The sequence below is a fragment of the Schistocerca piceifrons genome, chromosome 4 (assembly GCF_021461385.2).
Source record: "Schistocerca piceifrons isolate TAMUIC-IGC-003096 chromosome 4, iqSchPice1.1, whole genome shotgun sequence".
Lineage (NCBI taxonomy): Eukaryota > Metazoa > Arthropoda > Insecta > Orthoptera > Acrididae > Schistocerca > Schistocerca piceifrons.
The window spans coordinates 621,188,944-621,215,370 of NC_060141.1; the positions used below are offsets into that span (position 1 = coordinate 621,188,944).

General features: G+C 44.6%; 1 protein-coding gene across 1 annotated transcript in view; it reads left to right on the forward strand.

The window, feature by feature from the left end:
• Nucleotides 1-10,682, forward strand: part of LOC124796070 — a 131,859-nt gene extending 121,177 nt beyond the window's left edge. The window contains exon 8 of the mRNA XM_047260156.1: nucleotides 10,486-10,682. Coding sequence (XP_047116112.1) covers nucleotides 10,486-10,682 — 197 coding nt within the window. The remainder of the gene's footprint in view (nucleotides 1-10,485) is intronic.
• The last annotated feature ends 15,745 nt before the right edge of the window (nucleotides 10,683-26,427 follow it).

Consider the following 26,427-nt stretch of genomic DNA (forward strand, 5'->3'; position numbering starts at 1 on the left):
CAAGAACAACGTTACGTTGAAAGTAGCTGATTTGATAGACTTCCAAATTCCGAATCATAAAAGTGTTACTGTACAATCAAATTTGCAAAACTGAAATTAATTTCTTTACGAAAATGTCAACTGCTTAGAAAAAAAATGTTTACATAGTAAATGAAGTGTAGAATCAAGTGAGACCGTCTTATTTGCAAAAAGCGAAAAACTGAATTTTTTCGATTACTGTGCCTGCCATCCATTCATTACAACATTTACAATGCCAATGCGGTTTCTCTTTTGATAACTTGTGTAGAAGCCTATATTTTTTTCTACCCTGATCAACAGACCTCACTACCCGTGAGGCCATTTTCCAGGAAGGCCTTCGGCTGTGTGTCTGAAGCATGACTTATGAGGTTAATTTATTGAGGTTCTAATAATTGTACCACAACGGCCTATAACGGCCTTGCCTAAAATCAAAATACCTGTTTGCACACCTTATACCATTTGGCATAAATACATATTCTCTATAAGCGTCCCTAAACTGACGCACCAAATCGTCCAGATTAAGCTTATAATATCAAAGTCCTTCCAACACTAAAACAGCTGCTGAATAATTAATCTTGTTGCAATCAAAGGTAATAGAAAGTTCATCAATCGTCTGTTGATTATTAGGAACAAGGAAGGTGAGCCGTAGGTCGTCCGGATAATTACGTATATGGTCCCAGTTGGCATAAAAAAACTCCAACGCAGACATTAGCTGTAAACACATACTTTTATTCAGAACGTTACATTACCTTTCCTCTTACAAAATCTCATATACACTCTATTTCTTACAATAAACGTCACATATTTAACTTCACTCTGTACATTATCATTTTTTTTTCAGGTTCATCACCAGCAATCTGCAGACCGGTATAAAATGGAATTGTCCCTTGAAACAACCTATTTTTAACTTTACACTCTTTTTCAAGATCTGACCAAGACTTAACTTTCGTTATATTGCGAGGTGCCGGGGCTAGCAGTGTATTTAACACTCAATTCTTCTAGAATCTACATATGTACATGATGCTCTAAGCCCCCCCTATTCTAACTCCAACTTTTGCTGTTGCACAAGGATAAAAAAAATACGCGAACTGTCTCTAATCAACCCTGCCAGTGGAGTAGAAGAGAGTTTGGCACCTGCAATAATTTAATTTGATAAATAAGTTAATTAAGCGAAGGTTTCATTAACATAGTGAGGAATGATGTGGTTGCTCTACCTATTAACAGAATGAAAGTTCTGTCCAAAATAACAATATGATTTATTAAGACTAAACACAAAATAATAAACAACAACACATGAAACATTAACAATACATCAAATTGGCTCTAATTGGATACTTAAACAAACGCTGTCAATGTGAAATTGTCCCTAAACTAGATTGTGAGGATTATGACGAAGTGATATGTGCAGCCAATTCCTAGCAACTCAATTCTTAGAGAAAACACATAGCCAACCCAACATTAATTGCTGCTACCCAAGACAGAACAAAGTTAGAAAAAGACGAACAGGCGCGCTCTGCTGAGCTCTGATTGTCACCTAGGAAAATCCCTATCTGCCGGTGCTGCGGACATACATTACCAAACCGACTTCTTGACTCCCAGGACACGATCTGCCGTACCGGAGCCGTTGGCTGGTTGCTTCGACGTCCTCGACCGAAAGGCGAGAGCCAACTACTCACCAGAGCACCCGTACAAAACCGAACACAGAACATTCCCGCCCCCACGACAGTGGCCGTGGTTAAACGTTCCAATCAGCATTTCGAAAACCGGCGGAAAATTCCACTCCATTGCCGGAACGCTACCATTCCACCAATGGAGATTCTTGGCGCCAATTTCTGCGCCGATCTTGCTACGTCACGGAGCTATGCCCTGAGCAAGCCAATCACAGTTACTATTTTACAGAAAGCGCGGGAATTTTCCCGCCACAGCTGCCTGGGTACACAAGTCATTCCCACGCCTCGCTGGTAGCCCGCCAGAAAGTGTTTTCGCTAAGTTTCTGCGAAGTAACGGAACCTCTAGCCCAGCCGCTACTTCTGGCCCTGTGGGTGTGCCTCTTGACAATGTCGGCGTCTGGAAAGCATTCACTCGACCCCCTCACACCTGTCGGCTTATCCTTTCAAAGTCAGACCGAGCCCGCCTGTCACTGGACCACCCGGGTGACGAGAGACGCTGCGTGGGAAGTCCGCGTGTGAAGGAATAGCAGCTTTACACCGCATGCAATTAGAGAGGAGAATCGTAAGATAGAAATATGAGATGGGGCTTATGCCACCTCTCAATATCTGCACTTTGTTCTGGCTTAGGATACGTTACAAACTTAAACCTATTCCTTCTACTATATTTACGCCAAGGTACACCAGATGCTTTCTGGAGATTCAAATCAAAAGCACCCATTTTATTACTACACGCTATTCGCACTTTCTCCAATGCACCCTGATCTCCAAATATCTTCTTGTTAGCTTTACCATCAAGAGTTAATCTTTCAATCCTTACATTAACCCTATACACATATGTTACAATTTTATTAATGATTACAGAACCATATTTGTTACCAAAAACTTAAATTCATCAGTAATAACGTAATCTTGCAATGTTCCAAAATTCTTTGCTTTCTCATCATGCTTCTCAATAGCGGCCATTTCACCATACTCAAAGCGTACACCATCCGTTTGAGTGAACTCAGTACGCCACCAGCACATTCAACCAAAAATGGTCCTAGTCAGATTCGTCCGACGGCGTATCCAACGCCGCGGGCGTGCAGCACGAAACCTGCATTCATCCTTCATGGAACGACAATGAACAATACGACAGTCAGCGTGTATAACTTCCAATCTGGAAATCAATGCTTCGTCACCTTTACTAAATTCATGGGACACAAATATGACCAGGCCACGGTGTGTAATAACCATACCAGGTTTATTCTTCACATTAACGGTAACCGGACGACCTTCAACAATACGTTTCAAAATTGACGCATATTGTCGCCATCTTGACCATTCAAATTCTTCAAAAACAATAACTTTATGAACACGGCTGTACTAGCCACCAAATCCGAATTCGGAACAAAATGGCAAATATACGTGTTGTTTCTTAGATAATACCTTCTCTATGAGCGTGGGCAAATCCCGCATATTTTTAGTGTAGAATTCGAGTCGGCTAAGGTAATGGGGCGTACACACTCGAAAAGAAAAAGTTGACCTCACCCCCTTATGGAGGGAGGGCTCATGAGTGGCCAGTTTTAGCTCAGACTGATGTTCTCTTTCAAAATATTACCTTTCATGCGGAGCATTTTCAGAATGGGCGGCACAGGTTCTGAACTCTAGTCTCGCTCCGCCATACGCTTTTAATCTGGTAAGAAGGGTCATATCAGCACGCACTCCACTTTACGGTGAAAGAAACGTTCTGGAAACATCCCCCAGACTGTGGCTTAGCCCTTTCTCTGACATAGCGTTTCTTCCAGGAGTGCTAATCCTTCAGATTTCGCAGGTGAACTTGTACGAAGTTAGAAAAGTAGGAGATGAGATACTGGTGGAAGTTCAGCTATGAGGACGGGTCGTGGGTTGTGCTTGGGTAGCTTATCCAAAGGAGCACTTGCCCATGAAAGGAAAAGATCCCGAATTTGATTCTTGCTCCGGCACAACAAACTACATTCACAATTTCAAACTTTTTCTTACCTTTTCCTTACTGGCACTTCGGACAAAATGATGGAAGGAAAAAAGTTTGTCATGTACTAAATTTTCACTGACCATGCAGTAAAATGGCAGCATTGGGCAGGATGTTGTAATTTATTGCCTCTTTACTACGAATTCTATTCGCAACACAGTTTAACACCGGGATCGGGTTGCGTAACACAGTTTACTGACAGTACCTGAAAAATTATATCATTGTACGACACACAGTTCAGGAGATCAGAGGGCGTACATTTGGATGCCTGAAAAACTACCATCTTTTTTTCAGATGGGGAGCAAATTACCCAGACTAATTACCCAGACTAGATTCATGCAATAATGAGAGCACTTAGGAATGTTGTGGCCTTCTCCACCAGACATCACGGCGCCTAGAGTATCAGCAACCAAAGTGACATCCTGCAGCCACGGTTGCCCACCTCGCAGGCACACAACCGACAGGCAATATTGATGGACGGCCACAACAACAACCACAACAACAACACCACAGCAAAGACACCAGCGACCACCAGGGGTCACTACCGACCCACATAAACATAAGGAAGAGGTCACTGCAGATCCCGGAACTATTTTCACACGTCAAACCACGTGATGGAAAATAGTTCCGAGGCACTCATCCGCCGAAGCGCTATAAAGGCCGGCGCTCGGCCACATATCGGCAGTTCATCGACCGCCAGCAGACATTGAGAGCTGCCGCCCCCGCAGCCCGGATTTATCTTCTCGATGATCTCTGGATTAGGCTTGGTATATCGGAGAAGTCTCTGGCGGAGACTAATAGGAAATTATTTCAGTTGTTTCCTATATTATTCTTGTGTGTAGTTGTGATTCGAAGACGGATCACTGTTTTGTGTTGGTGTTATACTTGGAGAATTTGTTTTGGTTAACTGAACAGTCCAATAAATTGTTTTCGGACTTCATCGTTAGTTTCTTCTGCTTAGGCAGACATATCAAGGAACTTCCAACAAACTTGAAGCTTAATTTCAAACCGTCCCTAAACTTCGTGTCTCTTACATATTTAAATTCGTAAAGTAGTCAGAAGTATGAAGCTGTTTTACACATGAGAATTCGATACTATTGGGTTGACTGGTATATGTTAGACTCTGTTTGGCAAAAAAGGTAAAAAACTTAGTATTCACGCATTGTCATTGAAATAAAAAAGGCATTGTAAAATGTCATATACAGCTAATGTTCCTGAGCCATACTGAATCTCACCTTTACCTACGATAGTGATGTAGGCCGAATCAATTATTGGAGAACCACAGCAATACTGATCTACACTGAAGCGCCAAAGAAACTGGTGTAGGCATGCTTATTCAAATATAAAGACATGTAAACAGGCAAAACGCGGCGCTGCCGTCGGTAACGCCTACATTAGACAAGTGTCTGGAGCAGTTGTTATATCGGTTACTGTTGCTACAATGGCAGGTTATCAAGATTTAAGTGGGTTTGAAAGTGGTGTTACAGTCGGCGCTCGAGCGATGGGACACAGAATCTCCGAAATAGCGATGAAGTGGGGATTTTTCCGTATGACCATTTAACGAGTGTACCACGAATATCAGGAATCCGGTAAAACATCAAATCTAAGACATCGCTGAGGCCGGAAAAATATTGTGCTTGAACAGGATCAACGACGACTGAAGAGAATCGTTCATCGTGACAGAAGTGCAATCCTTCCGCGAATTGCTGCACATTTCAATGCTAGGCCATCAACAAGTTTCAGCGTGCGGACCATTTAACGAAACATCATCGATATGGACTTTCGGAGCCTAAAGCCCACTCGTGTCCCCTTGATGACCGCACGATACAAAGCTTTACGCCTCGCCTGGGACCGTCAACACCAACATTGGACAGTTGATGACTAGAAACATGTTGCCTGATCGGACGTGTCTCGTTTCAAATTGTATCGAGCGGATGGACGTGTACAGGTATGGATCCCGTATGTCAGCAGGAACTGTTTAAGCTGGTGGAGGCTCTGTAATGGTGTGGGGCGTGTGCTGTTGGAGCGATATGGCACTTCTGATACGTATAGATACAACTCTGACAGGTGACACGTGCGTAAGCATCCTGTCTGATTACCTGCATCCATTCATGTCCATTGTGCATTTCGAAGGACTTGGGCAATTCCAGCAGGACAATGCGACACCCCACAAGTCAAGAACTGCTACAGAGTGGCTCCAGGAACACTCTTCAGAATTTGCCAACAAACTCGCCAGATATGAACATTTATTGAGCATATGTGGGATGCCTTGCAATGTGCTCTTGAGGAAAAATCTCTACCCCCTCGTACTCTTACAGATGTATGGATAGCCCTGCAGGATTCATGGTGTCAGTTGCCTCCAGCTTTACTTCAGACATTAGCCGAGTTCAAACCAGATCGTGCTGCGGCACTTCTGCGTGCTCACGGTGGCCCTACATGACGTTAGGCAGGTGTACCAGATTCTTTGACTCTCCAGTATAAGTTCAGAAAGGGATTAGCAATGGGCTGAAGAGTGAGTTGGAATATCTGTAATTGGCAGGGAGACGTAGCAGCGTAGTCCGTGCAGCTTAGATAGCTGCAGTGCCTGTGAGGGGTAGTGGCTAGCCCATCTGCTTAAAGCGGGAGGTCTCAGTTTCAATCCCGATGATGGCGCCAATTTTAATTCCTTGCTTCGTCCTACATCATTATGATGCTATAAAATTACACACACACACACACACACACACACACACACACACACACACACACATTTGTCACCAACCAGTATACCCCCTTAAATGATCACACTGTTCAGTTTGGAGCGCTATGGATGGGGTGGAACTGGAGCCTGGAGGCCACACAGTCACCCTCCACCGCTGACTTAATTCAGGACAATGACGTGGTGCGTATTAACAAGCCAGTTGTACGGAAGTAGCACAGAAAGAAGAGTTTGAAAATCGATAAGATAGTGGCTGAAGTCATTCGCACGTTTCTTGTCCCATTCATATCGAAACCAGCCCATGTTTTCAATGTCCAACATTTTGGTCTTAGCCCCTGGGACTCTTCCAGGTATTTCCGCCAACTTGAGAGGTATGCGGTCAGCGATGGCAAGGCAGGGCGATTAACGTTCTCTTTCCGCGCTGTCCCCTGACAAAATTGTGTTCTTCGCAAAGCAAATTCACCACATGCTACCACATGCTGATCCATAAGAGAGTCCAGTTGGATCCTGTCCCCTTCCCCTAGTCATCAGCATAGTAAAGCTCTGTACGAGGATGTAAAACAAAACTAAATCTGGTCCATGTACACTTTGATGCCGCAAACTTCCTTCAGACCAAACCAAATATAATACACAGTTGACTGAACACCCTTGACGTTGAGAGAGGCATAAACTTCCAGGTGGCACTTCATCCAGTCCACTGTAAGAACAAAAACTGTTTTGAACGCATTTCTCCTCCGAAATTTCTTGTAACTTATTGTAGTTTAAATGAACTATCTAATTTTCAGTACTAAATTTCATTGATAGTTCATGTCAGCAGATATAGGATTGGTTCTCTTTGGTATTTTATCTGAGTAAATTGCACGAACAGAAAATAAATATGAGTTTTTTTATTGTAATTCGCAATTTAAAATATAGTACTAGCCATTTAAGTTGGCATAACAGAAATATCCCCCACGTCTTGCATCTACTGGGAATGACTCGTTTCAGGCTTTCAGATGTTACAGTGCTATTAGTTAATGCTTCGACCTAATCCAGAAAAAAACTGTTGTAAGCGCATTCCAGCTCCGTAATAGAGAAGCCTCAACACAGTTGGGAACGGAATGGAAAGGGTTTAGACTACAACATTGCTCGAAACCAAAATACTTGGGAGTTAGCCCAAACCGTACACCATCATTTAAGAAACACTTCTCGGATCTAAAAGGAAAAATGTGTGCAAGAAACAATATCATAAGTAAAGTGCTTAGTTCAACATGGGGAGCGCAATCTAAACTCTTTCGTTCATCAGCAATGGGACTCTGTTTTGCAGCCGAAAATATGAGGCATCAGTATGTGATGCCGACATCTGTCGAAAAGATTTACCCACTTGTGACCACAGCACGACCAAATATCAGACTCAAGTAACCAGTGAAATAGAGAGGAAAAAGCAGCAAACCAACCCACGACACTTAGCGTATGGCCACCAAGCAATCTAACTCGTCTTAGGTCAGGGAGGACCTTTATACAACGGACAGTACCACCAGAAGGCTGACCTGAAACCCGCTACCTATATTTATGGTTGCACTCTCTCAAAAATACAAACCTGCACCTCAAATGGTTCAAATGGCTCTGAGCACTATGGGACTTAACATCTGTGGCCATCAGTCCCCTAGAACTTAGAACTACTTAAACCTAACTAACCTATGGACATCACACACATCCATGCCCGAGGCAGGATTCGAACCTGCGACCGTAGCAGTCGCGCGGCTCCAGACTGAGCGCCTAGAACCGCTAGACCACCGCGCCCGGCACCTGCACCTCAAAGAGGAAAGCACAAAAGGGCGGAAACTACAACATCGTACGTGGAGGACAGTGAAAAGGTTAAGAATAGGATGAACGGGGACTGTTCTACACTCCTGGAAATGGAAAAAAGAACACATTGACACCGGTGTGTCAGACCCACCATAGTTGCTCCGGACACTGCGAGAGGGCTGTACAAGCAATGATCACACGCACGGCACAGCGGACACACCAGGAACCGCGGTGTTGGCCGTCGAATGGCGCTAGCTGCGGAGCATTTGTGCACCGCCGCCGTCAGTGTCAACCAGTTTGCCGTGGCATATGGAGCTCCATCGCAGTCTTTAACACTGGTAGCATGCCGCGACAGCGTGGACGTGAACCGTATGTGCTGTTGACGGACTTTGAGCGAGGGCGTATAGTGGGCATGCGGGAGGCCGCTTGGACGTACCGCCGAATTGCTCAACACGTGGGGCGTGAGGTCTCCACAGTACATCGATGTTGTCGCCAGTGGTCGGCGGAAGGTGCACGTGCCCGTCGACCTGGGACCGGACCGCAGCGACGCACGGATGCACGCCAAGACCGTAGGATCCTACGCAGTGCCGTAGGGGACCGCACCGCCACTTCCCAGCAAATTAGGGACACTGTTGCTCCTGGGGTATCGGCGAGGACCATTCGCAACCGTCTCCATGAAGCTGGGCTACGGTCCCGCACACCGTTAGGCCGTCTTCCGCTCACGCCCCAACATCGTGCAGCCCGCCTCCAGTGGTGTCGCGACAGGCGTGAATGGAGGGACGAATGGAGACGTGTCGTCTTCAGCGATGAGAGTCGCTTCTGCCTTGGTGCCAATGATGGTCGTATGCGTGTTTGGCGCCGTGCAGGTGAGCGCCACAATCAGGACTGCATACGACCGAGGCACACAGGGCCAACACCCGGCATCATGGTGTGGGGAGCGATCTCCTACACTGGCCGTACACCACTGGTGATCGTCGAGGGGACACTGAATAGTGCACGGTACATCCAAACCGTCATCGAACCCATCGTTCTACCATTCCTAGATCGGCAAGGGAACTTGCTGTTCCAACAGGACAATGCACGTCCGCATGTATCCCGTGCCACCCAACGTGCTCTAGAAGGTGTAAGTCAACTACCCTGGCCAGCAAGATCGCCGGATCTGTCCCCCATTGATCATGTTTGGGACTGGATGAAGCGTCGTCTCACGCGGTCTGCACGTCCAGCACGAACGCTGGTCCAACTGAGGCGCCAGGTGGAAATGGCATGGCAAGCCGTTCCACAGGACTACATCCAGCATCTCTACGATCGTCTCCATGGGAGAATAGCAGCCTGCATTGCTGCGAAAGGTGGATATACACTGTACTAGTGCCGACATTGTGCATGCTCTGTTGCCTGTGTCTATGTGCCTGTGGTTCTGTCAGTGTGATCATGTGATGTATCTGACCCCAGGAATGTGTCAATAAAGTTTCCCCTTCCTGGGGCAATGAATTCACGGTGTTCTTATTTCAATTTCCAGGAGTGTATTTGCCATATCGATTTTCAAGAATTTTTGGCCACAATTGTGAATGAAGTTGCGAATCTGACAAATGTACTCAACATCAGTAGTATCGATGTAATCATATTCTTGCTAAGTCTATTCCTGAGACTACAGATGTTGGCCACAGATGTTAGTTTTAGTTTGTCAGAGTAGCAGTCAGTGTCGTGGTAGACAATCTGGTGGTGCACTTGGTTTGAAAAAGATGGAAGTTGATCTGCCGTGTAATGGATACAGCATTATTTAGAAAGGATTTTGCAATAATGTGTTTTTATGATAAATACTAAGTGGGATTGTATTAATGGAGGAATTATGTAAGCCAACATGCAAAGTATTCCAGTTTTTTATATTTGTAAGAGAGTAGTTTCTTATTGTCAGAACATGCATATGACTGAAGTTTCGTGTAGAAATTTTATAATGCAATTATGGTTTCGTTTTATATTTGAAACAAGTGTCAAGGACTATTATTAAGAAATATTTTACTAACTTGCCTAGTTGTCAAAACTTCATAGAGGCGTGCATTGTTGTTACGGCCTCATAAAGCATGGTTTAACTTGGAATCCTACATCTTATTTATCAATCGTTAAGTTGAATTCCCTGTTTTCATTCTTTACCTTTATGAATGTGTTTTTACACTTGCATTGCACATAGCGAGTTGTGTGCTGTAGGAGCATTTTTGTGAAAATTGGTAAGACACCACTGTGCAGGAACGTGTAGAAATCGGAGAGTTACCTAAGTGAGCCTCGCCTCTGCAGACGGCCGCGGACTCATGGCGCTTGCCTTGTTGCAGTCTTGTGCTGCCTGCTGAGCAGCGTCTTCTGCATGTCGGTGTTGTGGTCCACGGGCTGGGTGACGACGGTGGCGCTGTTCACCACCTACCTGTCCAACGTCAACATCGTCTGCACCTGTGTGCTCGGCGCCGTCGCCACCATCTTCCCCACCAAGCTCAGGTTCGTATCACCCAGTAGTAGCTGTTTTGACTGTTAAACAGCTTCATGGCAAATTAAACACATTTGCTGCACCGAGACTCGAACCTGGAACTTTGGCCTTTTGCTGGCAAGTGCTCTAAAGGCCAAGGTTCTAGTTAGAATCTCGGTCTGGCACTATGTTTTAATATTCCATGCAGATTCAAAGAGATTGCAGGATGAAAATTCATTCTGGGAATGATGTTATGCTTCACACAATTTTTCGTGCTCATCGAAAAACGTAAAAATTCTGGTGTACTTAATTTTCTTCATATATCTTGGACAGGATTTACGGATGCTCGAATACAGATTGTTAAATACGGAATTAACAAGAACTTATTTTTAAGTGAAATGCATGACTATTGTATAATTTAGTCATTTACTTATCCTGATTATTTAGATTAGTCTATACTTTGGTTCAACTATGTTGCGTAATCTTTCTCGGCTTTGTACCTGCTTGCTAGTTTCTTAACTTCCATTTAGAAAGCAGGAATTAGTATTCACAGACAACCTGTTCTGCTCTTCGCTGTAGATCCAGGAGCAGGGGAAGCTATTTTGCACTGAAAATATTTCTGAAAGCAACATTTTTTAAGTTATGCTTGATAAAATATTTTTCGGTTGTAATGTTTTCGATTATAGCACAGTGAAACTGTTAAAAAGTCTGCTACTAGTTCAGAACACTTTGTCATCTGGCAGACTGTAAATTTAAAATGCTACAGCAAGGAGAAGAAAAAATGACGGACTTGGCGGTCGGCATGCAATTCCTCAATCGGATTCAAGATAAAAGTGTATCTACCAAGCGTGGTCCTGTTAATAGGTTTAACAGAAATGCAATTTAAAAAAGCGAGGCTCTAGCTGTATTGTACAAGGTCTACAACTTTGCTTCTGCCGTTTTTACTCGAAGCTCAAGACTTTAATGTGAAAAACTTACAAAAAATTTACGATTCAAAGTATTGGTCATCGTTGGCCACTGCTTTCTTCTAGCTTTACGGCAGCATACGAATCCCGCAGTGTATAAACTGGGAATCTTTTGAAGGGAACCATGAATTGATGCACTTCTACTCCTGTTCATGTGACCGCAAGTGCTAGTCAGCTATTTTGTGCGTCATAGATCGAGAAAAGTGACAGTCAGAGGGAGGAATATCTGGAGAATACAGAGGGTGGGGTAGAACGTCCCATTTCAACGTTTCCAAGCATGTTTTGACGGGTTTTTCGACATGGGGTCGTATACTGTCACGCTGCAAAATCGTTTTTTCATGTCTATCGCTGTGGTGCGGCTGTTTGTCTTTCAGTGTTCGGCTCAAACACATCAACCTCTTCCGATAACGATCTCCTGAGATTGTTTCCGTCGGTTACAGTAGCATCGAAAGCTGTCTTTCTTTCACAACCATGCCGGTCTTCAACGTCAAAATTACCATTCTTGAAGCATGGAAACCATTTTGTGCGAAGTTCTGTCACTAACAGGCGTGTCATAATAGGCCTTATCCAGCTTTTTATGAGCCTCAGCCGCAGATTTCTTCATATCAAATCAGAAAATTAAAACTTCCTGCAGATGACGAGAACTGGGCTCATAAGTAGCCGTATTCAGTCGAGAATAACTTTATGCTGCAATCAAAAATCGACTGATATTTTGTTGGCATTATGTTCTCAAATGCCTAAGCTAACTGCGTACAACGTGGACGAGAACGGGTAGCATGAACAGAACACTCAGCTGGAGCTGTCCCATTAGCTCAGCGTATGCAGACTCGCCCGTGTTCAAATCATGTATCCACCAAACATTTTTTTCTGTTAAAGCATCGAATTGTATCAAATTTACACCCCCGTAGTGTGGTATATTTTGTATTTATTTCTGTTGCTGTTACCTTTATGTAAACATTAAGACGTAATATGAACTTGTAACAGATGTAAATGACCTCTTTCTTTCGTCCATGACTCAAATAAAGTCAACAATAAATAATAGTGGATACAAAAATCCCGATAGATAGGCTAAACTAGACTGCACTTCATGCAATACACAGTAATTCCATTCGGTACGTTTCACATCCAGGCTTATCTTCACAGAGCTGGTACGTGTAAGTACGAGCAACATTCGGTTTAGAGAAGATGTCCAAAGCGACCACCTTGCATCTACAAACGCTTTGCCACTCGCTGGGTATTACTCTACTGGACCCTACGCAACACTCGTGCAACCACTGTCGTGGAAGCGGCATGCACGCGAGCTGTTTGGTCGAGTACATCCATGGGTAGAGTAGTAGTATAAACTTGTTCCTCACAAACAAAAATCTAATCGATTAAGGTCTAGGAAACATAGCGGCCAGAACTTTGACCCTCAGGACCAATCCATTTCGCTGGAAACGCTTCTCTTAAGTAGTTACGCACATGCACTCCAAAGTGCGGCAGAGCACCATCATGCTGAAATCAAGCCGAACATCAAGTGAAATGTTTTCTAATGCGTCAGGCAAATTATTGCAAAGAAATGTACAATTCAGGACCCCATTCAACTTGTACTGGAATAGGTAAGGTCCCAGCAGCACTTCTCCCGTGATGCCAGCCAACATGTTTATATCGAAGGGGGCCTGAACACCACATTCAAGCGTGATACGTGGGTTCTATTCCGACCAATAATGGCTGTTGTGGAGGTAGAAAATACCTTCACGAGTGAAGCTAGATTCACCAGTTCGTACCACGTTATTTACAAAATGTTCGTTAACTTCCAGTTCGTGCAAAGCCATTCGCAAAAGTGTGATCCTCGAATGCGGATGCGGTGGTGTTAGGTTAACGTACACTGAGACGACATGACTCGTGGGACAGCGATATGCACATGTACTGGATAGGTGTAGTATTGCGTACTCAAGATATAAAATGACAGTGCACTAAAAAAGCTGTCATTTGTACTCAGGTGATCCATGTGAAAAGGTTTCCGACGTGATTCTTGTCGCACGATGGAAATTAACAGACTTTGAATGCGGAGTGGTGGTTGGAGTCAGACACATGGGACATTCCGTTTCCAAAATGCTTAGGAAATTCAATATTTTGCGATCCACAGAGTCAAGAATACCAAATTTCAGGCATTTACTCTCGCCACTGACAACGTAGTGGTCGAGGTCCGTCACTTAACGACGAAGCGCTGCGTGCAGTTGTCAATGCTACCAGACAAGCAACATTGCGTGAAATAACCGAAGGAATCAGTGTGGGGTACGACGAACGTGTTAGTTAGGACAGCGTGACGAAATTTTGCGTTAAAGAGCTATGGCAGCAGACGACCGATGCCAGTGCTTTTGCTAACAGCATGACATCGCCTGCACCGCCTCCCGTGGGTTCGCGACCATATCGGTTGGATCCTAGACGACTGGAAAACGACGGCCGGGTCAGAGGAGTCTCAATCTCAGTTGGTAAAATCCGATGGTGGGGGTCAAGTGTGGCGCAGACCCCACCAAGCAATGGACCCACGTTATCAAGAAGGCACTGTGCAAGCTGGTATCGCTCAAAACCGGTGTGGGATGTGTTTTCATATAATGTTCAAATGGTTCAAATGGCTCTGAGCACTATGGGACTTAACTTCTGAGGTCGTCAGTCCCCTAGAACTTAGAACTACTTAAACCTAACTAACCTAAGGACATCACACACATCCATGCCCGAGGCAGGATTCGAACTTGCGACCGTAGCGCTTGCGCGGTTCCAGATTGAAGTGCCTGGAACCCTTCGGCCACACCGGCCGTGTTTCATATAATATACTGGGTCCTCTGTTTGTTCAACTACTTGGAGATCATTGGCAAGCATTCACGGGCGTCATTTTCCCAAACATCTATGGAATTTTTACGGATGCTGTGGCGCCTGTCATAGGGCCACAATTGCTCATGACTGGTTTGAGGAACATTTTGGACAATTCGTGCGAATTTTCTTGGTCATCCAGTCCGCCTGACGTCAAGACCACAGAACATTTGTGGGGCATAATCGAGAGGTCTGTTTGTGCACAAAATCCTCCAGTGGCAACACTTTCGCAATTACTGACGGCTATAAAGGCATCAAGGTTCAACATTTCTGCAGGGGATTTCTACCGACACTTTGAGATCATAGCACTTCGAGTTGCTGCACTGCGCCGGGAAAAAGAAGGTCCAACACGGTATTAGGAAATATTCTATGATTTTTGTCACCTCGTTATGTAACGATGTAGAAGCAGTTCTTCATCGTGCAACATACCAGCAACAAGTCTTTGTAATATCTGAAATTGCCTTGCAATATCATTTGTAGTTCGCCACGGTGATTGGTTTCAGGAATCACGTCGTCTGTACACTACGTCGAGTCTTTGGAAGACTGCTGTCCATTACCTGTGGACGAAGACATTGATCTAGGCGACCGAAAACATTTTTATTGGGACGACACCTTTGAGGGTACCTAGCAGCATAGCACGAGCGGCAGCAGCTGCTGCAGCAGCTTAGTTATTGGATGCACCCAGAACCAAAAGCAGTTCGACATATTCACCGTTCCTGTACTCCATCAAAAAACCGCCCTACATGAACTTGATAGGACCAGTTACATTTGTGTGCTGCACAGTTAGTAGACACATGCAGGCAGAACGACGAGAAGTAGGGACCGGACTCCAAAAATAGAAAAAAAGCCCGACGATGAGTCGAACCACACCTCTATGGTGGATGCGGGTCTGATGTCCCAGGAGTCTACTAAACGAGCTACGACGGCTGGTACGGTAGTGCAGGGTGACACACGTTCCTCTGTACATTTCGATACTGTGACAGTGTTGCCATCTCCTCGTTTTCATACATATGTTTTCAAAATGCGGTCGATCTGATTTTGCTACATAAACTTTTGTCTTGAATCTGGATGTGGAATCCCATGACGACCTCCAAGTGCGACATTTTTTCTTCATCCTGTACACTACGTTTCCATTATTGCAAAATGTAACGAACATACGTAGTTCATGCTGTGGAATAGAGAGAACCTGGTGTACAACACGACATTATCAATGCAGCAGACCCACTTCCTTCCGCAGCGTAATGAAGCATGTATCGTTCTATTATTGTAATCTTAAATTCTTTGGTGACAGTTTGTTGTACACAAGTGCAATTGTTGTCTTTACCCACTCTTTGCTTCGGACTTTGCCTTCTATACCTTCGATTATGCAGGAAAAGTCTTTGGGATGTACAAAGTGCCAACGTGAGAACTGATGTCAACAGTATATTGATAAACAGTGGGCTGCATATACAGTAAGTAGAAATCAGAGTCGCTTTAGATAATGAGGATGAAATCATTTTCCAAAACCTTCGGTAGTTGCTGTGCCCATCGAGGAAAATCGCACCGATTATTCCGCGACTGGACATTGGCTCTGAGCACTATGGGACTCAACTGCTGTGGTCATAAGTCCCCTAGAACTTAGAACTACTTAAACCTAACTAACCTAAGGACATCACACACATCCATGCCCGATGCAGGATTCGAACCTGCGACCGCAGCGGTTGTGCAGTTCCAGACTGTAGCGCCTTTAACCGCTCGGCCACTCCGGCCGGCACTGGACATTGCACACCACACAGTCACCCATTGAGGGTGAAAAGACTTCTCGATCGCGAAATGACAAAGGGCACGGGCGATTTCCTTCTCCATCGTTCCCTAACCCGAGCTTGTGCTCCGTCGCTGATGACCTCGTTGTCGACGGGACGTTAAACACTAATCTCTTCCTCCTCCCTCCTCCTGAAAGAAAATGTGTCTAACTGTAATAAAGTTATCCTGTGTTGCCTGGTTTTATTACATCGATAGCTCCTATAACATGACGAAAATTTGCTCTGGATTCAAATTTTTCACCTATGTCCAACCAAAATTCTGTGGTCGGTTGGGGTAGGCAGTCTGCTTTCGTCTCGATCCACATCGCTTGACAAACTTGTTGCACTATTTCACTGCGATAGGCGTAGTGAATGTCAGCAAAAGAGCACCCAGAAGCCAAGTATCTAAAGCACAAAGTTTTTTTTTAGGTCCTTATCTTCAAAACAAATGAAATAAGCTCAGAGGTGGTTTTGTGAAAGAGTATCGGAAAGTCAGTAGTTTGTAAAGTGAGTCAGGTGCTTCACGGAAATCCACGTACATCTATTTCAACTAGTTTGTTTCGTGCACACGTTGTTGCAAGAAATAATAACGGATGACAGTCTGAGTTCAACTGAAGTAGGACAGAAGGAGACAGAGGTTGAGCCGGTTGAAGGACCACATGACGCTGCAGAGTGTAGGTCAACAAGACCGAGAACGAGAGAGGCTAATGACACGGAAACTGAAAACATAGACGTACAACTTGCGTTACTGGAGAGAAGTATAGCAAGAAACGACGACGACTCTGACAGGCACTTTCTGTTGTCAAAGACGAATGATTTTAAACGAGTACCTCAGTATTTGAAGGTAATAACCAAAATCAGTATTATTAATGTCGTTATAGATGCTTCTTGTCTGCAGAACCCGCCATCCCAGAACTATCCACGGAATAACAATTCCATAAATAATGGCCAGCTATCAACTAGCTACATATGTATATATGAAAACGTAACAGACGTGACGCCTTTTCTTTTTTTTTTTTTTTTTTTTTTTTTTTTTTTTGACATGCCTTTATTAGACATGTCGTATCATTCACAAGCAAGTGATCCTCCCGAACAGTTTAACAAGTTAATGTTTCAATGAAATTGTTTATGTTATTGATCTATGTACTTAATTTTATGAAATTTTATGATATTAAAATATTTAAATAGAATAGAATAGAACACAATATTTAAATTGGTCACTCCAAATGAAGTGGTCAACAAAAATTAAAATTAAGAAGTTCAAAACAGTTTTTAAAAACATTTTGCCTTTCACCTTTACTGAATGGCGACCATTTTCGTTTGTAAGCGCGCAACGATGTTTCAGTTTAGTTTTAGTTATGTCATGTTCAGTAGATCATTATCCCGATTATTTTATCGATGTGATTTCTGAAACAGAAACTCGTCCATGGAGTGAAAGGAGGTGTCCAATAGAAATGATTTTAAGCTAGATTTAAAACTTGATCTGCTACCTGCCAGACACTTTGTTGTTGGGAAAATGATCAAAGATTATTGTTGCTGAATAATTTACTGCTTTTTGAGCAACTGACAGCTTCAATAACGGATAGGAACGGTTATTTTTCCCTCTAGTGTTGTACGAATGAACATCACTGTTCTTCGCGAATTGAGATGGATTATTTGTTACGAATTTCATTAGCGAATATATGTACTCTGATGGTGCAGTTAAAATTCCTAACTCCTTGAAAAGGTGCCTACATAATTCTCACTGCTCTCTTTTCTGCAATCAATACTTTATGTCTAAGTGATGAGTTACCCCAGAAAACTATTCCATAAGACATTATTGCGTGGAAATATGCAAAGTTCTTTAGGAGGCTGATCTGTTTATTACCAAGACTAGCGATTATACGAAGAGCGAAAGAAGCTGAACGTAAAAACTTCCTGGCAGATTAAAACTGTGTGCCGGACCGAGACTCGAACTCGGGACTTTTGCCTTTCGCGGGCAAGTGCTCTACCAACTGAGCTACCAAAGCACGACTCACGCCCGGTACCCAGAGCTTTACTTCTGCCAGTACCTCGTCTCCTACCTTCCAAACTTTACAGAAGCTCTCCTGCGAACCAAGCAGAACTAGCACTCCTGAAAGAAAGGATATTGCGGAGACATGGCTTAGCCACAGCCTGGGGGATGTTTCCAGAATGAGATTTTCACTCTGCAGCGGAGTGTGCGCTGATATGAAACTTCCTGGCAGATTAAAACTGTGTGCCCGACCGAGACTCGAACTCGGGACCTTTGCCTTTCGCGGGCAAGTGCTCTACCAACTGAGCTACCGAAGCACGACTCACGCCAGGAGAGCTTCTGTAAAGTTTGGAAGGTAGGAGACGAGGTACTGGCAGAAGCAAAGCTGTGGGTACCGGGCGTGAGTAGTGCTTCGGTAGCTCAGTTGGTAGAGCACTTGCCCGCGAAAGGCAAAGGTCCCGAGTTCGAGTCTCGGTCGGGCACACAGTTTTAATCTGCCAGGAAGTTTCATATCAGAGCACACTCCGCTGCAGAGTGAAAATCTCATTCTGGAAACATCCCCCAGGCTGTGGCTAAGCCATGTCTCCGCAATATCCTTTCTTTCAGGAGTGCTAATTCTGCCTGGGACGCAGGAGAGCTTCTGTAAAGTTTGGAAGGTAGGAGACGAGGTACTGGCAGAAGTAAAGCTGTGGGTAGCGGGCGTGAGTCGTGCTTCGGTAGCTCAGCAGTCCGCCTTTAGCCGCGGAGCAGCTCGGACTTGTTTACGTCCCGGCTGCGAACGTTCGCGGAAGAAGCGGTGTTTACACCGTCGTCACTCGCGTGTGTTACTGTTTGAATCGCACGCAGTGGCACACAATTTCCGAAAAACCATGATACAGTTCACGTTCTGTAACGTGTATGCACGACCGAAGGCATTCGAAATCGAACGTTTCTTGAGGGACGAAGTCCAACTTAATTACACGGAGGTTATTGGAATTCATTTATCGATCGTGAGCAGCACTCTTTACGTAAAGATGATTGACGACGCAGCATGCGATAGGATCATTGAAGCCGCCAAACGAGGATTCCAGTTCCGACACTCCGATGGTCATATTGGCGAAGTATTAGTCGCTCATTCGGGCCTGGGCGTGCGTACGATTCGAGTCTTCGAGCTGCCTTTCGAGGTACCAGAATCCTTGGTCACTGAATCGCTCCAGCCATATGGCAGAGTTATCAGTCATACAGCCGAACGTTGGGCAAGTTTTAGCACGTATCCAGTGCTCAATGGTGTCCGACAGGTGCGAATTGCGCTTACGAAACATGTGCCATCGTACATCAACATCGGCGGCTGTCGAGCTATTGTCATCTATGATAGACAGCCCCGGACATGCTCCGGGTGTGCAGAGGAGACTCGTGCAACTCCCCAGCGGAGACCTCCAAAATCCGACTACACCAACGTCACTGCCGATGACTTACGTGGCGGCGCTTTGCGGGGAGGTGACGCCGAGGTCGGAGCGCACTATCGAACCGACGCCGCAGTTGATTGAGGCGCCTTCGGACCCCACTGAAGAAGGAATGGCTCCCACCAACCTCCAATCCCAGACATTACAGGTGGTGCAGAAAGAGGATGACAGCATCACAACGGGCATGGAATCTGAAGTGGAACGGCCCCAGGGCGTTGTGGCGGCGGCGAGAGCGCAGGTGATGCAAGATTCGCCAACACCAGAGGCCGAGGTTAGGGCCCGCAAACAACGCTCGCCAAAGCGCCGCAAGAAGCACCGACTAAACTCTGCGGAGACGCTCCCTTCTCTTCTTGGGAGCCCAGAAGAGTCTAACACTATGGAACTGTCTGACTTGGAACCACAAGCTTCGGATGCCGCAGACCATATGAATTCGGACAGTGAAAAGATGTCATGTCGCTCAGAAGACGCATCCGCTCAGGGGCCTGCTACCCCTTCTGCGGTGGAGTCTAATGCTGCGAAAGAACAACAGATGTCACACATCAATGCCGCACAGGAAAATTTGGAGCACCCCAATAATATCAGCTGGTATGAGCAGGACGACGAAATCACCGATGCGGACCATTCTACTGGTGGGGACTCGCATCCGTCCGCATCTCAAGAAACCTAATGCCGCAGGGACACGTCCGTCGGGCGACCCTCTGCGGATGTGCAAAGGGACTATCGATACGGTGAAACTTTGTCATTTTAACATCATGTGGAGATGACAGCTACTCGACCCCAGGCATACAGAATAGGGACAGTGAATGTAAATACCATTAGATCACCCGTGAAACAGCAGTTGTTTAGGGACATGATATACGCATCGGATGTGGATATACTGATGGTGCAGGAAATTTACATTCCTGAGTTCCAGGAAGTCCATGGATACATCTCCTACACCTCGCCGCACTCGAACAACGACAGTGGAACGGCGATATTGGTCCGGGACGGGATTCCGGTTCGCGACCTGGCTTATCTACCTTCGGCACGAGGACTGGCGATAACTGTTAATGGAATTTGCATTCTCAATGTTTATGCCCCTTCCGGCACAGACAACAGACGGGCGCGTGCTAGATATTATTCGGAAGAGATTGTGCCCTTATTTACCGGCAGATTCGATCATTTCATTATAGGTGGTGACTTCAATTGTGTTTTAGCGCAAAAAGACCAAACACCACATTACAATACCTGTCGTGAATTGCATGTGCTATGCCGGGATCTGGAGTTAAGCGACACCTGGGACATGATTCATGGGAACCGTGAGGGATATACTTTTTATACCAGTCACTCGGCGAGCAGACTCAATCGAATATATGTTTCGGTTGGCCTCCAGGATAAGGTGGTTGACGCGGAACGATGGCCTGCGGCATTTACTGATCATCTGGCTTACGTTTGTACCATATCACTCCCTAGGCAAAGTGTGTGGAGAAGCCGCGGGACATGGAAGCTCAATTCGTCACTTTTGGCGGACCCCGAATGTCGTCAGAGAGTCGAGGAGGTATGGGCCACATGTCAACGCCGTCTACCAACATATACCTCCGTGCTTCAATGGTGGCTCGAGTGTACTAAGCCGGCAATAAGAAGAGCTCTCATACAGTATGGTCGGGATAAGACGAGATGGCAAAGAGACACTCTTGATTATTACTACACAATGCTTCGTGAGCTGTCCTTCCAGGTGCCGTCTGCAGAACATCATGCGGAAGTTCATCGTGTCAAGGCACAAATCCTATCGATCACGCGACGACGACTGGGTGGCATCCCAATACGGGCAAGATGTCTCGACACCATCACTGGGGAACGTACCTCGATGCACCATGTGTCGCGGGAACATAAACGTTACCGCCGGGCATTGGTAACAGTGCTCCACGGTTTAGATGGGCGTCAAATGACAACACAACAGGACATTGCAAACGAATTTTTAGAGCATTTCCGCCACCTCTATGCCGGTACACCGACGGACTATCTGGTGGGGGAAGAGGTACTGCAACATCTGCAAACGACACTGACAGAGACGGATAAGGCAGCGCTTATGGAGCCACTCACAGAAGACGATATAAAGGTGGCACTCACAAAAGGAGCGGCCCATAAGTCACCAGGGCCAGATGGGATTACGCTAGAGTTTTATCGAGAATTCGTGGACATGATGATGCCACAGTTGGTGTCGATGTACAATGAGGCGATGCGTCCGGACATGCGCCTACCGTCGGATTTTGTGACGGGTTTTCTTCTTCACATCCCGAAGATGGCGGGGAGTCGCAGTGTTAATCAATATCGGCCTCTCACTATGCTAAACACCGACTATAAAATCTTTGCACGACTACTAGCGTCTCGTCTCAAGCTGGCGATATCCAGGACAATATCCCCTGATCAGGCTTGCCTAGGGGTGCGAAGCAACATCTCCTCGGCGTTAAGTGAATACCGTGACGTTATCGCCCTTGCGGAAACGTGTAAAATGCGAGCAGCGATGATATCTGTGGACTTCGATCGTGCGTTCGACAGGATAAACCATGACTTCTTGGTGTCAGTCATGAACCGAATGGCAATTCCTCCTGCTTTCATCTCCATCATTATGAGGCTAATACGAGGGGCTACATCGAAGGTGATTGTAAACGGTCGGGAAGCGGGCTCGATTCCTATTAACAGCTCAGTCCGTCAAGGGTGCCCACTCTCCATGATGCTGTTTGCGATAGCGCTTGAGCCGCTGATGTGTGTTATGAGGCGCTCACTTACTGGGATAGCGCTTAATGAGAACTCTTTCGTTTGTCGCGCATATGCGGACGACCTGATCCTTCTTGTCAGATCAGGACATGAAGTGCGTCAGGCTGTTGAACATCTGGGCTCTTACGGGACGGCGGCAGGCAGTGTCGTTAACATGACGAAATCCAAAATTATGCACATTGGACGGGGTCTGGAAGACGTACCGGGACCGTTTCAGACGGTGGAATCGCTGAGATGTCTGGGAATTACATTTACCCGTTCACTACGGCGGTCAGCGGCGGCGAGTTCTCGGCGGCTTCTGCAGAATGTTCGTCTGACGATACGCAACAACTCACTGAGAGCCTTTGACATGATCCAACGTGTGGCATACACCAACGTTCACATAGCGTCACGACTGCCCCATTTAGCGCAGATCCTACCAATACCGAAGGGTATCGCCGACCGCCTCATGGCTGCCTTTGGTTACTATGTTAGTAGTGGGATGTTATTTAAGATCAAATATGATACGTTAACGCTACAGTTCCGGAACGGTGGCCTCACCCTCACAAACGTGCGAAACAAAGCTCTGGCGCTTTACATGCGAGCGATGATACGAAATTGGCAACAAAGAAAGCATACCATAACGTCAGCACTGATAGAAGTACTTGTTCCGCCTTCGTACGAACCCCCTATTGCGGTGGGCAATATTTCGCCTTCTCTTGCACACATTGCCTCATTTCTTGTTGATTACAGTTATGTTCGTCTGAAAGTACCTTCGACGAGAATACCCACGACTCGGGAGATCTATAGATGCTTGATGGATCACCATGGCCGCAACATAATGGAATTCAAATACCCGTCGAGAACGTGGAACCACATTTGGTGTGCAGTGCACACTCCACTACTGTCAACAGCAGCGAGATCGATGTGGTACATTCTTATAAACCGTAAACTTGTGACCAGGAGTCGACTACATACAATTCATATGGTCGATTCTCCTCTTTGCACAAACTGTGGCCTGTTAGCAACGGAAGAACATGGTTTAGTGTGTGGCGCAGCGAGGGACGTCTGGATGCTGACGCGTCGAATACTAGCCTTCCTTCGGCGCACTAACTACACAGAAATCACATCGGATGTACTTTTTCTACCGGACAAGACCTTTTTTCCGAAACAAAAGACGTATGCGGTCAATTGGATCGCTGGACATGCGACGAAATATTTGTATTCGTATGATATTAAGTCCGTGATGGATTATTGGATGTATTTACAAGAACAACACGAGCTCATACGGAGCCATACGAAATACAGGACTTACTTTTCCAATTTTTTAGGAAGTGTTTTTCACAATCCGCCCGACAGCTGGGGTGTCCCAGAACTGGGAAGACTCCTGCAGCAGTACGACTAGAGACAGTACTGCGCGGTTCAATTGTATTGGCCTATAGCACACTGAGAAGAAAACTGGCCCCTACCTGTTGGCACCAGTTATGACTGCATTATGTTAACGTGAAAAACAAACCACACATACACACACACACACACACACACACACACACACACAACGATGGTAAACACCGAAACCGTCTCAGATAATGGTCCTTCGAATGGTCGACGCAGGAGAAATAAATACCGCCCACACTGGCAGAAATGGTCAAGATTATATGGCTTTCTGCCAGGTTTATGATGCGACACCGCGTGCTGCAGGGATTGTGATGCAGATGATAACTTCATTTTCACTCCCGCCCGTGACTAGGATTGTCATTTACTTTATTCCTGTTACAAAAAAAAAAATAAAAAATAAAAAAAAGAGGGCGGCCTTTGCGTTGATTTATGGTTTCCAAATTGTTTTTGCTGTCTCGATACTTTTCTTATCCCTAGGACAGCACAATTGTACGAATAAAGATTGTCTGTTTGTTTACCCTGCCTTCCTGTTCCCAAAAAAAAATAGTTGGTAGAGCACTTGCCCGCGAAAGGCAAAGGTCCCGAGTTCGAGTCTCGGTCGGGCACACAGTTTTAATCTGCCAGGAAGTTTCATATCAGCGCACACTCCGCCGCAAAGCGAAAATCTCATTCTGGAGGCTGATCGTAGTTGTTTTAGAAGCTCAGTAATATGCTTCTTCCAGTTCAAGTTGTCATCAACATTAAGAAAAATGTGAATTCCTCTGCACTGGGTTAATTTACAACATTGAAGATGACATGATTGTTTTTAGAAATGTGTCCTCTACAAGATCGTCGATTACACAAAATACCCTAAATTAAAAAAAAACAGTCAAAATGACCTCCAAACGAAGTTTGGTATCCAAATTTTCAAAAATCCACATTTTAGGCCCAAAAATAACACACAAGGATTAGTTTACGAGAGTCTACTTTTTTCCTATAGTTAGATATCATACACTGATGGCCTCATATAGAGTAATAACACTTACAAATGTTTCCTTATTTTTTTATGAATTTTTGAAATTTGAAAATTTTCATTTTTTGTTTAGTTTGGGAATAGTTATCTCAGGTGGAATTGAATATAAAAATTTTTGCACAGTTTGTACACCTATGTGATAGCAACGTACTGTAAAAATTTCAACACTGATATCTGACTGTGAACAAAGATGTGAATTTTTGAAAATTAGGAGATCATTCACATTATTCTACAACTGATCTTATGGCTGTTGCCTATTCATGTGTGATATTGGCGGGATATAATCAATTATTATTGAACTAAGGTACTGAGTTATATACAAAAAGTGGAAACATCACTGAAATTAACGTTTATATTATTTTGACATACTTAAAATAAATATTTTCAATTAACATCCTTCGAGAAGTGACTGTTCCTAAACCTGGTGGTGAATGTTAAGAACACTTATTTCTTAAGACAGCTTCTGTGAAATAGAATAAGACCTCCCAGTTGCTGTGGTAAGTTCAAGCACTGAAAGTTTCCTTAAAACATTTTTCATTGGTATCCAAACTTTGTCACTAGGAGATTTCTTTAATGATGTTCTTGGGACAGCAGGGTGGTAAAAATTCACAAAAACATCATTGTTTTCCAAGCTTATACTTTCAGCCTCTGCAAGCCACCACTGTCCATCATACACACATGCCACAATGTCTCTCAACGTTAAAGACAGAGATGTAATTTTACTGACACAATGATCCTCTTAAATTTCAGTTTCTGACGTTACATAGCATCGAACTAAGTATTCTGCAATGCCAAGGAATTTGTGAAAATTCCTTGTTCCTTTTATTGCTATATAGTTTTCAAATCTGGTTTGAACTGTTGTTTTTATATGCAGAACAACTTCTTTCTTGATCAGAAAATAGGTAATGCCTTTAATAATATCCTTGGAAAAAAACGTACATGTCCTGTACTGTGAGGATTTGGTCTGTGGTTGGCCTTTGTAGGCTGGCTTTACTTACTTTACGTTTTGTTGTACCTCCTACTCCATCACATGTATTTTTACCATGGAAAGATGCAAAAAAAGTGCCATTCAGCCTCCAACCAAAAGTCTACTTTGTGGTTCCACAGATTTGAAAAATTGTTTTTGTTCTTATACTGACTACTACTTCCATCTGAAAAGTATATCAGCTTCTCAACCTTGGGAAAATTTTCTTTTACGTAATTTATTACACACTTTTGAAACACATGTACAGCTAAAGCGTTGTGCTCCAAGTAGTCGCTTGGAATGCAAATTGAAGAAATGCCAACTCCATCTTTCTCATTCTTAAAGTAGAGAATAAATGGATGCACTGTTGCCTAGTCATTCACCCAGTGGTACCCTTGTACTGTCTATGAATCACAAATGTAAAATTTTCTGGAAAATCAGCTAGCACTTTGCATTCAGTTTCATGAAGGTTTCCTTTTTTTATCCTTCAAAAACTTACTTTGGATTTTAGAAAGGTAGTGTTGATCTCTGGGTTTTTGTAAGTTATCAATTAAAGATTCCAAGTATTCTTCATGAGGTTTAACCACTGTTATCATTTCTGCCCTGTCAGTTGTAACCCATTGTTTGAAGGTAATACAATTCAATAACAGCATTTCGAACGAAACGACTG